The sequence below is a fragment of the Coenobita brevimanus genome, chromosome 23 (genome assembly GCF_032717465.1).
Source record: "Coenobita brevimanus isolate Jiangsu-jjx chromosome 23, ASM3271746v2, whole genome shotgun sequence".
Taxonomy (NCBI): domain Eukaryota; kingdom Metazoa; phylum Arthropoda; class Malacostraca; order Decapoda; family Coenobitidae; genus Coenobita; species Coenobita brevimanus.
Window position 1 is genome coordinate 65,124,303 of NC_136976.1, and position 14,556 is coordinate 65,138,858.

A 14,556-nucleotide genomic window follows, 5' to 3' on the forward strand; every position below is an offset into this window, starting at 1 on the left:
CCCTGTGATCTCTGTGCCACACTGTTGCATTACACTCTCTTTCTATGCCTATTATACCCGGTTTGATCTTTGGAAATGTATGCAAGCCCCATCTCCATCTATAATTATTCCTTTGTTCTCCCAATCCAAGCTTTTTAAAATACTCTCAAGGCATGTTGTAAATAATTTTGGTAAAATTGTATCTTCCTGACGCATGCTTTGCTCAATCTTATTTTTTGTTCAGTCTTCATTTAACTGTAGCAGTTCCCTCTTTGTATATGCTATCGAGTTGCGTTACATTGTTTTCGTTTACTCCTTGTTCCCGCCGTGCATTGCTATGTGCTCCTGCGAGTCGAAAACCTTTTTGTAATCGACAAAAACAAAACACAATATATATTTTTTTATCTTGTAATTTCTAATTAGCTGATTCTTTGTGTGTAGATGCTTAGTAATCGAATACCCGCTTCGAAATCCTGCCTGCTGACTGGGTGGGTTTTCTTCCAAATTTGTTATTCTGCTGTCAAGGACTTAAGTGAAGTTTGTCAGTAACTGATTTTTTTTTTATTCTCTTCGCAAGGACTTTAGTGAAGAGTTTATAAATAACCGAAAATTTATTGTTATTCTGCTCTTAAGGACCTTATTGAAGAGTTTGTAAATAAATGATAATATAGATCAAAAGTTAAGATTTCTGAGTCTCCTGTCTTGTAAAGCAAAATAACTATAGTGCATTACACCATGTTTTGAGATTTTTTTTTTCATTATACATTGAGTATATATATAAGTGGGCGCACCGCTTTTTTTTTTTTTTTTTTTTTTTTTAATGCAAGGAGTAAGGAACCAAAGGCCAGGAGCCCGCAATCTGTTCCTTCCAAGAAAAAACAAAAACAATACAACAGAGGCAAATTCAAGATCGGTTCATTTCGAGATGTCTGGACACACTGCGTTTGAAAGACTGGAGATCATAGGAAGTAGGAAATGCAGACAGAGGGAGACAGTTCCAGAGCTGACCTGTTGCATAAATGAAGGACTGGAAGTAACAGTTAACTCTTGCATTAGAGAGTTGGACAGAAAAGGGATGAGAGTTTGTTGCCACACGGGTGCTACGCGCCCGTCGTAGAGGCGGAGGGGTGCAAGCAGATAGTTCAAAGGAGCAGTGATCATTGAAGTAGCGAGAGAAAAGAGATAAAGATGCAACAGTGCGGCGAAGAGACAGAGGTTGAAGGGAGCTAGTACGGGGAGGAGAGGTAATGAGACGAAAAGCCTTTGACTCCACCTTGTTGAGAAGAGTTATACAGCATGTGGGTAGCCTCCCCACACATGAGAGCTGTCCTCTACATAGGGGCGAATAAAGCCCGTGTATAGAGTTAACAACTGTACAAGGGTAAAGAAGGTACGGAGTCGGCTTAGCACACCCAATCTCTTGGAAGCAGATTTAACAAGAGATGTAACGTGATCTTTCCAAGATAAATCCTGAGAGAATGAAATCCCAAGTATTTTTAAAGATGATGCAGGATTGAGCCGGATATTATCAAACATTAGTGGGTACTCCTATGGAAGATTTTGACGGGTTGATAGGTGTAAGAACTTAGTTTTTGTTGCGTTAAAAACAGCGAGATTACTTTTACCCCAGTCAGAGATACGAGCCGAGTCAGTCATTAGGTGTGCCATAGCCTCATCCCTTGTTTGTTGAAGTAACTGCTGAGATGGACGCTGCGGGAAGCGAATGGAAAGGTGAAGAGTGGAATCATCAGCTTATGAGTGGATAGGGTTAGATGTACAGTTTAGAAGGTCGTTGATGAATAAAAGAGAGTTGGTGATAGGACAGAGCCTTGAGGAACACCACTATTGATAGATCTAGTTGCTATTACATACATATATATATATATATATATATATATATATATATATATATATATATATATATATATATATATATATAATATAATATATATATATATATATATATATATATATATATATATATATATATATATATATAATATAATATATATATATATATATATATATATATATATATATATATATATATATATATATATATATATATATATATATATATATATATATATATACACCGTAATATGTACAGCTAAAAATGACATATCCCCGTTTCAGTAAAAAATAAATAAAAATGCACCGTTAATCTTCCACATGCACTGGTGCCCTTGCACCATTTTAACAGTGTCCAGCAATTTCTTACCTAACTAGTACATTCTCAGCACCTTTCACATCCTCAGAATCTGCTCGGCCATATGCTTTCTCCAAATCGGTGAAGGCCACATGGAATTTTTTTCCCTTCTAAATATATTATACAGTACATCACAGAGAGATCCGCACACCTCTCCCCTCCCCCAAATCCCCTTATTGCTCTCGTGTAATTTTCTGGGTTCACTTCCATAGTTTGTCGACAAGTATCTTATACATACTGTATTTTTCACACAACATTAAGAAGGTAGAAGCCCCTGTGATTACCACACGCTCCTCTTTCCCATTATACTCTTCTAAGGGAATTATTATACCTGACTTTAAGTCCTCTGACTCTGTACCTTTTTCCCACGCCATCTTTTCTCCCCCATATTATAACATTTCATCACACACTTCATTGGTCCCTGATGCTTTCCCTATTTGACACATTGCAGTGCCTCACTGTCCTCACACACTCCTGTCCTCCTGATGACTGCCTTCTTGCTTCTCATCTTTTCTTAGCCATTCCTCATCCACTTATACTAGTACTAATTTCATTCTCAACATTTAACAGTTAATTAAAATACTGTCTATTTTCTTTAGCATTTGCTGTTTTTATTTTATAACCGGTTACTGCCACCAATGTCACCCTCTCATACCTCTAGCCCTCCTTCCGAAACAGCTGTTTACCTTCCCTTCAGTTACAGTTAGGCTTTATCCAACATTAGTTCTAACCTTGTCACATTCCCTTCACTTTACAGTCAAGCTTATTCCATCTTAAGTCCTAACCTTGGCATCCATCTTAAGTCCTAACCTTGGCATCCATCTTAAGTCCTAACCTTGGCATTCTTCACTCCAAACCATGGCATCCTTCACTCCTAGCCTTAGCATCCTTCATTCCTAACCTTGGCATCCTTCACACCTAACCTTAGCATCCTTCGGTTCCAACCCTGGTATCTTTCAGTCCCAACCTTGGCACTTTTTAATTCTAGTCATGATATCTTTCAGTCAGAACTTTGGCATCTTTTGCTTCATACTTTAGCATTAAATTCTAATTACCTTATTTATTTTTTAGCTCTATCTCTCACCAGTCACTTCAGCCCACTCCTTCCTCAGCATACAACTCTTTCATCTTGCAACACCCTCATTCCCTGTTTCCCATTCAGTCTCTTAAGAGTTCATTTCACCTCTTCATTTTACCATGTTATTCCTTTCACCCCTAACTCATTAGCATAATGCACCACCTTACACGCTAAATGTATTTAATTTCCTTTTGTGGAATAAAATCATAGTTACAAATTAATTCTTCGCCAAATGGGCGCGGCCTTTCATATTTTCTATTGACCTTAGTCTTTCACAGGTTACTTGTGTTATTCCTGGATTACCACAGCTGCTAGGCATTTTTATAAACTTACCTCTAAAAGCTATAAATAAGGATTTAGAATGCGTAAATATCTCACCGACGTCTGCCAGTAGCAGACCATATTTAACTTTTCTAACCTGCATTTTTACATTTGAAAGCTGGCAGTCAAACGCAAGTGAGGTTAAGATGGCTTAGGTTTGGTTAGGTTAGGTTAGTTTTGGTTAAATCATTAACATTCCCATAGCTTTAACACAGGATACATTGACCCACTCAGTCGGAGCGATGGTTGATAACACAGACAGTCGGGCGGTCGAGCCACTCTCTTAAATACCCCAAAATGTTTTATTTATATTTTTTTTCCGGTCACTTCTTGTAGTCACAGTTCAACAGTTAACTGTGTTGCATATATGCTAAAATTAATAACACTGGGTAGTGGATGTTGGAGTGGCCCTGGTGAGAGAGGGTAGTGTTTGGGAACTCCCTGTACTGTTGTTTGCAGATGATACTGTGTTGTTGAGTGAAGACGAAGGAGAGCTGCAAGGCTTGGTGGATGAGTTTGGGAGAGTGTGTAAGAAACGGAATCTAAAGGTGAATGTAGGGAAGAGTAAAGAGATGCTCTTTGAGAGAGGTGAAGTCAGTGAATGTACAGCGAGGTTGGATGGTGGGGAATTGGAAAATGTGAGTACGTTTAAGTACTTGGGTAGTATGATGAGTAAGGATGGAGGTTTGGAGGGTGAAGTGCTTGAAAGGGTACAGCAGGGAAGAAAGGTTGCTGGTTCCTTGAAAGCAGTGATACGAAGCAGGGAAGTGAGCATGGAAGTGGAAAAGTTACTACATGGCAGTATTTTGATATCAGCTCTAACGTATGGAAGTGAAGCTTGGACGTTGTTGGAAGGACACAAGTCAAGAGTGAGAGCAGTGGAAATGAGTTATTTACGAGGAGCCTGTGGAGTTACATGGAGAGACAGACTGACAAATGAGGATATAAAGGAGCGTTGTGGTGTGGATGTGGATGTGATAGGAAGCGTTATGAGGAACACACTGAGGTGGTTTGGCCATGTGGAGAGGATGGAGGGTGGGCGACTGACGAAGAGAGTGTGAGTGAGGTGGAGGGGGGAAGAGGGAGGAGGAGGCCGAGGATGAGATAGAGGGATGGGGTGGAGAGGTATATGAGAGAGGTGGGTGTGAGCTGGGAGCGGGACAGTGAAATGGCGGGGGACAGGGCGACGTGGAGGCGATTTGTTTGTGGCCACCCCGAACGGGGTTGAGGCGTCTGGCAATAGATAGATAGATAGATAGATCTTGAATTTGTTATAATATATAGGTGGAATCGCCGTGCCCGTTTGGTAAAGAATTACTTTCCCAGCATCTCCGAAGAAGTAAAGGTGACGGAAGTGAGTTCAAAAATTATCGTAGAATACGTATGCCAAGTTACAGTATATGGGTAATGCAGCCTTTGTGTAAGAATAACAGTAGTCGTAGAAAAGTTAATTCATTTGTCACATTACCAGGGGAATGATGAAGTGTGGCTTCTGAAGCAACGGCAAAGTATTTGCAGTAAGGCAGATAATTAATGGAGAAAGCTTGTGAAAGGATGTGCATGATACAGTACAGTGAACTCACCATTTACAGGTTCATCATTTGCATTATTCACCGTTCACATGATAAACCCAAGTGCTGTATAATCAGCATTTGCACAAATATTTGCGGTTTACATGAGCTTGAGGGCTTTGGGACTTTGCTTCAGCCTTGGAGGAGTAGAGACACCTCCACCTCTGGCCCTCAACCTCTAATCCCTGCCTACCGACACAACTTTCATCACAGCTACGGAATCAAGGTGAGTTTAAATACCACTGTTATTACCAGTATATTATTGTATAGTCAGTACCGGTACTGTAATTACTGACAATATGCCTAATGATCTGTGAGTATAAATGTGTTTAATGGTGGTACAGCTTTTCAGTAAAGCCATAATAAGGACTACACGTGTAATACTATTCAAGATCTCGTCCATTAGCTATGTTATCATGGGCTTCATGGTATCATTTATGTGCTCTTCATTTACGCGGCTTGACAGCTTGTCTCTATCTGTCCATCTGTCTATTGCCAGACGCCTTAATCCCGTAAGGGGTGGCCACAAACAAATCGCCTCCGTGTCGACCTGCCCCCCGCCATTTCACTGCCCTGCTCCCAGCTCACACTCCCCTCTCCCATATAGGCTACCTCTCCACTCCATCCTTCCATCTCATCCTTGGCCTCCCTTTCCCTCTCCCCCCCCCCTCCACCTCACTCACATACACTCTCCTTATCAGTCTCTCACTCTCCATCCTCTCCACATGGTCAAACCACCTCAGTGTGTTTCTCCTAACGCTTCCTATCACATCCATATCTACACCACAACGATCCTTCACTTCCTCATTGGTCAGTGTGTCTCTCCATGTGACTCCACGTGCTCCTTTCAAATAACTCGTTTCCACTGCTCTCACTCTTGACTTCTGTCCCTCCAACAAGGTCCAAGCTTCACTTCCATACGTTAGAGTTGGTATCACAATACTGCCACTAGTAACTTTCATTTCCATGCTCACTTCCCTGTTTTTTATCATTGCTTCCAAGGAACCAGCAACCTTTCTTCCTTGTTGTACCCTTTCAATCACTTCACCCTCTAAACTTCAATCCTTACTCATCACACTACCCAAGTACTTAAACGCACTCACATTTTCCAGTTCCTTCTTCACTTCTCTCAAAGACCATAACATTACTCTTCCGTACATTTATCTTTAGATTCCGTTTCTTACATACTCTCCCAAACTCATCCACCAAGCCTTGCAGCTCCCCATCTTCTTCACCTAACAACACTGTCTTATCTGCAAACAACAGCACAGGGAGTTTCCAAACACTGCCCTCTCTCATTAGGGCCACTCCAGCATCCACTGCCCTACCTTGTATTATCTTTTATAACCCCATCCATGTACAGATTGAACAACCATGGAGACATGACACATCCCTTTTTCAATCCAACCTTCAAATAGAAAAATTCACGCAGTTCACTATCCACACTCACTGCAGCCTTAGCACCCTCATACATACTCTTCACGGCATTCAGCAACTACCCATCAACTCCATATATTCTTAATACTTTCCACAATCCTTGTCTGTCCACCCTCATATGCTTTCTCCAAATCCATGAAGACTGCATACAATTTCTTTCCCTTGTCTAGAAACTTTTCCTCTAAAGATCTAATCTAGACAACCTCTTTCCTTCCTAAAACCTCCCTGTTCTCCAACTTATTCCTCTGTTATATCCCTAACACTGTCAGTAAGTATCCTACCATATACGTTTCCTATTATACTAAGAAGACAAATGCCTCTGTGATTACCACATACTTCTTTTTCCTTTGTGCAGGGGTAATAATACCTGACTTCCAATCCTCCGCGACTTTACCTTTCTCCCAGGCCAATCTGCACATCTTCCACATCCATTCTACCACTATCTCTCCCCCATGCTTCAGCATTTCACCACACACTCCATCTTAACAGGAAGGCCACTGTATTCATAACATTAACCCCTCGTAAGCCATGTGAGGTCAGATATACCCCAACACATTTTTAAAATTATGCCATTCAGCCACTTACTGTTGTAGGGATCTGACGAATCATCACTTTGTCTTTGGCCCGTATATAAGCACACAACATTTGAGTGGGAGTAAGGGCGCAAATTTTATTGGGGATCGTCTGGTACTCCACCTATAGTAGCATTCCAAGGATTTTTTTTTTTCGCCAGATTCTAGATGTTATTGACCATGTCACTGAATGTTGAGATGCTCTACTATCAGCTAGTGAGAATTGTAGATCCTCCCATTTGTGATGTTGATAATGACACCTGTAGTGATTTTTCTGATGTTAAAATCATTAAAGGGTTTTCTGATTATAACAGTATGTCAGTCTTGTTTATGTTTGTTTACTTGATTTGTAAATCATTCATGGGTTTTCTGAATATAAATGTCCATCTTATTTATGTACTGAACATAGATTCAACCAAATTTTTTGCGTCACTTTATTTTCATGATATTGATTTTATTTCTATGGTATTATAACTGATAGTACATTTATTTTATTATGTTAAGAGCATGCTGAATGAACATGAATGATTTAACCAAAAAATATATGCCACATTATTCATTACATGTGCAAAATTTCACAAATTTTGAAGATATAAAAATTTTACTTTCATTAAAACACACAAAAGGGACACATGGTGGTTTGGCTATATGTGCCATGTCCTGGGCAACATATGTGCAAAATTTAACTTTTGTAACTTTGTGCATTTGACAGAAATCCAAAGATTAAGTTGACCCCACATGGCGTTTCGGGTTATTTTTCACTTGGGGTACGAAGGGTTAAAGGATCTGATAACACTCAGTGACAGAAAACATGGAGGGATTATGGAAGGTGCTATGTTTGATGTGAAAAGTAAAGTACTGATTGCTGAAAAGTCATTTTATGATAGTAGTCTGTTATCCATCTATAGCCAGATGCTATAATCCCATGTAGGGTGGTCATTTGTCTTTGAGTTAGTTGTTTTACTTGAAGGGACACTAACCCTTCAATGATCTACTTGTTGACACATAGGGAACACATATGGGTTATGATTATCACCCAGCATTGTAAATGGTTTCAGGGCTTACAGGAAACCATTAAATGTGTCACTCAGTGTAAACTGACCTGAAAAGGAAAGATTAGTAACAAAAAGTAAAAAGGAAAGATGGAAGTAATAGGAAGAGAGAAATGAAGTACCAAATTTTCTGAATTGAAATGATGTTTGAGTGACTAAATATCAGTGTTAGTCCAAGACAAGGGTGTGCGATGTCCTTATGGTTGTTCAGAGCCAAAGACCCTCATCATAGTGGACCCCAGTATAGTGGACATCGGATTTACTGTACACCATGAAGGTCACCGAACTTTTGTCAGTTATTTCTGTTAAATGGGTTGCAGTACATGTGTTTTCAACCCTTTTTACTCCAACTTGGCCTGAAACTGCCCCTTCCCCATCGTGATTGCTGTGTTGTAATAGCAGCCTATAGTAGTACTGTATAGTACAGTACTATACTGTACTGTACTGTACTGTACTAGTCATGAAGAAGTGCTATGACAAGGATGTGAAATAAGCTTTAAAAGAGCAAAATTATGGGCAAAGTTAGTGTAAAATGGTATAGTTTATATTTTCAGTACTAGAAAATACTGTTGTACACAATGTCAATCATGTGCTTGAAATCACACCTCGGGGGGGACCCTTGGATATAACAGACTGTCGGCCTGAACAGACCTGGGTTTCCCGTAAGTCCATTATAGCGAGGGTCTACTGTATGTACCGGTACCCTCTCTGCAAGTGTGTACTCCAATGCTCCTGGTTGTGCAGTAAAAGTGTGATACTCTACACCCAACATGGGGAGCAGCAACTGACTTGGACCTGGGATGAGGACGTCAGTCACCCTGGTGAGGTGGTGTCTCCCATCCCATTTAATAGTGAGTAATGGGGCCAAGATGATGATGATGGTGATGACATCATCATCATCATCATCATCATCATCATCCGGACCTCCTTTCCCACCCTAGGGCAGGATGAGGAGTAGCAACATCCAGACAGCCCAAATTTGCCCAGTCCAATGGGCCATGCTTCCATTCAAGCCCCAGGAATCCTGGCTCTATCTGATAAGCCAGAAACATTCACCACATTCGTAGCATCACATAAACATATCTGATAGAGTCAATCCGGACGCTGTCATGTTAAAAAGGGGTGATGACAATAATAGTAATTCTGTACAGTAATAATGATAATAATAATAATCCATCCATCCATCATCTAATCCAGTGTTGCCCCATGAGGAGTGTAGGAGCCTGGGACTAGGCAAGTTGGTTCTGACATTTAAGATGAGGGTGACCAGCCTCATTCATCCCTGAGTGGCATTATATGAGCAATGAACCCCAAGCACCCCATGGATATAAACCTGCACCAGCTCAGTCCAATTGAAGCACATTGATTAACCACTAAACCACCAGACTTCATAATTTGGTTATATGGTTACCCTCCAGCATAGTAAATGGTTTCCTGGTGTACAGGAAACCATTTGGGTTGTCTCTCAGTGTAGAGTCACCCGTGGGCAGAAGGAAGAGGAAAGAATGAAGAAAAGAAAGACAGAAGAGGGAGTGTAAAGTCACCCATAGGCAGAAGGAAGTGGAAAGAATGAAGGAAAGAAAGACAAGAGGAAGGATGGAAAAAAGAAGGGAAGAGAGGAAAGGACAGTCACCCGAGAGCAGCACTACATCAAGTGAGTGGATGGTGATATAATAATAATAATAATAATAATATTAATAATAAGAATAGATTTTGCGCTCTAATTTTCCAACAACATCTCTCATATTTTCACTCACCACAAAAGAGGCACCTGGAGGAGCACCAGTAATTACTAAGTCATTTCACAGATATGGGACATGGCCATTCACTGCCGTCTGCCAGCATACCAAACATTGTCCCACTAACCATATTCTTTGTGTTCCCAACATTCACCTTCAGATCCTTGGAAACAGTATCCACAACTCTCAGAATTCTGCCATGGTTCTTATTGCTATCTGAAATCAGTACAGTACCAAATTGTTTGCTTACAGCATTCCTTGTGGAAACCCTAAGCCATATTCCATCAGTTGTGGCTAATGCTTTAGGATGAACAAAAAGTAACTCAGAACAGATCTGTGCACACCCAACTTTACTGTAAACTCCACACTTCCTATACAGCTCACATTCACACATTCTTGAGGCATTCTACCTTCTTTTAGTTAAAGAAACCAGCCAGTTTGCTGGTCCGTTCTCAACTTTCTCATTACTCATAGAATGATTAATCTCTCAGGGCTCCCTGTTAGAAGCCATCTGTAAATTCACAAAAATAAGATGCTGTACATTTCTTTCTTTCTTTTTTTTTTTTTTTTTTTTACTGTTCACCTGTGTATCACTGCCCAGTATGAATCAAGGCTGCATCTCGTCTATATTCATTGTTTCCCTGGCAATGTTCATACAAACCCGTCTGCAGCTTTTTATCTTGGTGCATGAGTTGTCTTTAAAAAATGAAAGTTGTATATGGTACTGTAACTAATGCAGTGCGTTTTCACCTTTATGAAGGGTGTTAAATCTTAATATTCCAATACGTAATTAAAGCTTGTGGTTTCCTCAATATATCTTTAGTCTTGACCACATAACCCTTCAGTAAATGAAGACTGATGACAAGCACAGCAAAGTAAGTGATGCAGCTTAACGTACTGGGAAGTGCATTTATTTCCTAGCTCTTGTTCATTACTATGAATGACACAGAGGATTTAACTGGTAGATTGAAAAATATTATGATTTTTTTAAATTTTTTTATTTCAGATATTGTTCATTTTAGTTATAAAAATAAATAGTTATGAATATGAGAGGATTAAGATTTTTTTTTTCATTCAAGACATTTACATCCTTTTTTAAGCTGGTCGATCATAATAACAACTGGCAAGCAATATAAATATAACACAATAATAAGGCATTCATTATTAACTATAACTTTAGGTCTTTTCTGCACCATAAAATGCTATATTGTATTCCAATTTTGCAAAAACAAAATTCTTATCTAATACTTGTACTGAGTGAATAACAGGAAACTACCTGCACTATTAAAATGAAAAAGAAGTAGGATAGACTATGGACACATTATAAATGTATGAGTTCAACATTTTAAATAAATGTACACACAATGTTGGTTCCAATCACGGCATAGTCAATCACTAACACCACAGTGTTAAATCAACACACAGTATGCATTACAAAATTGTTTATACAGTACTGTATTAGTGATGGTCCGAATTTATGTTTTTCAACATTCGTGAATGTAAATGCGAATATGAATTTTCAGTATTTGTGAATACAAATGTGAATGCCAATACCTATAATCTGTGCGATGACAGAAATTCGAGTTATTCATATATCTTTTTATGAATTAATTTCACTAAGAGTTTCAGGCATGGAAAATGGAATGAACAGTTTCTATCAATTTCCTATGTCACCAGGGTGCAGGATGAGGACCCAGCTCTTACATGCATCAACGGGGGATATCAAACGCATCCTGGACAAACCTCTAAAGGACCCAGAACAGATCACGTCTGACAGACATCGCTCTCTCTCTCTGTCTCAGAAATTCTTGAGATTTAGAGTACCTTTTCTGGTTATGAGGTAAAAATCTGGAGATTACCCACTTTTGAATGGGAACTTCTGAAAATCTGTCAATAGGCAAAAAAAATCCAGGGAAATCCAGACTTTTCTGGGAATCTGGCAACACTGAATGATGCTACAAGCAGCCCTAGCTAGCTTGGCACAGCTGCTTGGTTGGGAACACTAGCCTAGTACACTCATTTAACTGATGCTTTTAACTCTTTATTTGACTTTGTTTAAACTTTATAAAGTTACATTGTTCACAAAATATTTGCATGACAACAAGTGAATGCAAATGCAAATGCTTATTGAAAAAATCTGCAAATATTTGCAAATGTGAATGCAAAAGTGAATATTCGGACCATCACCATATAAACTGTATATCATAGCAGCACAATCAGACTGACAGTTGTAAGGCAACTGTTTGATAATTACTACCTCTGCCTATCCAAGAAGAGAATTGAATATAAAAATGATCTGTAACACAACCAAATACAATACTGCCATACAGAAATCAACCACGAGTTTAAAACACATTTCTATCACAATCCATGTTTCATAAATATCCTACTGAGAATGTCCTAATACACTCACACTTAAAAATCATTGGGTGCAGTATTCTTGACAGTATATAATTTAGTATCTACTGTATATACAGTACATCTGTATTGGGATGATTATGAAATCATACCATTGTATCCAACTCTGTTGGATACGTTTATGTGAAGCAACAAAACATGGTGAATGTTTTTTGGCATATCAGATAGAGCCAGGATTCTGGGGGCTTGAATGGTGAGTGAATGGAGGCATGGCCCATTGGATTGGGCAAATTTGGGCTATCTGGATGTTGCTACTCCTCACCCTGCCCTAGGGTGGGAAAGGAGGTCCAAATGATGATGAATGATGATGATGATGTAATCAAACACAACTACTAACAATAAATTTTAGAATTAATCTGTCACAGTACACTGTCATACGTGTACCATATGTCTTCAATTCGATGATGGATTTTGCGAATCATTCTTCAGGCCATCTGACTGTTTTATGTGGCTTTGGGGAGACTTTTTGAACTGGATGGGTTACATATAGCCTTCACGAACTTCTTCACGACTAGAGGCCCGTACTAAGTTGAATAAAAACCATCTGGTGAGAGCAAGAATAAAATAAGCAAATATGTTACTGGAGTGAAGTTGAGGTAGCCTAATTGATCAAATTTCCCATACACATAAGGAAGAGTTATCAGGAACAAGGCTCTTGTCTCATTTGGAACGTGTACTACTGAGAAATGTCATCAAATATATCAGCAGCATGAATAAACCAACACTTAAGTTATCAATAATATTTCAGGGACAGATCCAGCATTTATTTAAAAGGGGGTGTCCAAAACATTCCCTTTACCAAATGAGGGCAATCATATGTTCAATATTCAAAGTAAATTTTGAAAAAAGTTAGTCAGTAACTAAAATTACAAGTTGCTGTATGTTACAATCACAACTAAATGGCTTCATTCATAATATCAAATTCATAGAAAAAACGTTTGCAAAATGTGCATGACTTTTTCAAAATACCAATTCTATACATATATGGCATGAAAAAGAAGAAGTCATAAGTGAAATAAAAGGGGGTCTTGACTCCCTGAATGTCCTCTGGATCCACCACTGCATCTTGTGCTGCTTAAATATGCTGTACATAATTGCTGTCACCATTATATAAGTTTCAAGGTTTTCTGAAGTTTTCTTGCAGAGACCTCTTATTCATAATGAAGTCAAGGCACAATATGACAGGCAAACAGCAAAGCTTATCAAGATGAAAGCATTTTCTTCAGTGATAGTTATACCAAGTAATTCTCCTGGTAATGGCTACACACTGATTGAGTTGGGAACAATTTCTGGGTCAAGCCACTCAAATTTCCACTGACGGTCGATGTTCCTTCTCTTCATGTCTAGACTCAGCCGCTTTAGGTCCTTCTGGAACCTGGAGAAATAAGATTATCAATAAAATTTTTCTTCATACTTGAGTTATTTTGTTTCTCATGATTATTACATACATGAGTTATATTGTTTCTTATGATTATCATCATAATCCGGTTGCAACTACCGTTTATGATTATAATTGCTTTCCGAGTTTAATCTATTTTGGTTCAGGTTGAGATAAAATTTAGTGATCACTGTAATGGCATATATATCTATCTATCTATTGCTAGACGCCATAATCCCGTACAGGGTGGCCATTTGACTCTGAGTTACTTGTTTTACAGGGAGGGGCACTAACCCTATACCAACCCACTTGACATGTAGGGAGCACATATGGTTTGGTTTTATATATATATATATATATATATATATATATATATATATATATATATGGCATGTATTTGTATATACTGTACTGTAACTAACATCTATGACTGAACCTTTCTTAAAAGTTTTGTTACGACTAAAGGATTACCCTATTACCTTACAACAGATCAATACAACAAAGCAACACAGTAAAGCAGAATAACTTATGATCTTCCCTGAGATACTGTAGATAGAGTGTCAGACGTTCTCTAAGTTTTGTGTTTTCCTTTTCCTACTTGTGAATCCTACCCATCCCCTTCACTGTGCAAAGATGGGAAGCTGGATAAGGATTATGATGAAGTGCAGTACAATCATCATATTTTCAGTGACCATATCCAGCTATCTTCTTGGCTTTCCATACTTCTTCCCACCTTCATTATCTTTCACATAAACCTTTTTCACTGTCACATTCATATCCACTCATTTTTTATGATCACATC

At 38.8% G+C, this 14,556-nt stretch overlaps 1 protein-coding gene across 3 annotated transcripts in view; it reads right to left on the reverse strand.

The window, feature by feature from the left end:
* Positions 1-10,964: 10,964 nt before the first annotated feature.
* The window catches only part of LOC145393002 (polyunsaturated fatty acid 5-lipoxygenase-like), a 121,653-nt gene continuing 118,061 nt past the window's right edge, over positions 10,965-14,556 (reverse strand). For all 3 annotated transcript variants that reach the window (XM_080267313.1, XM_080267314.1, XM_080267312.1), the window contains exon 12: positions 10,965-13,751. In XM_080267313.1, coding sequence (XP_080123439.1) covers positions 13,637-13,751 — 115 coding nt within the window. In that variant the 3' untranslated portion in view covers positions 10,965-13,636. The remainder of the gene's footprint in view (positions 13,752-14,556) is intronic.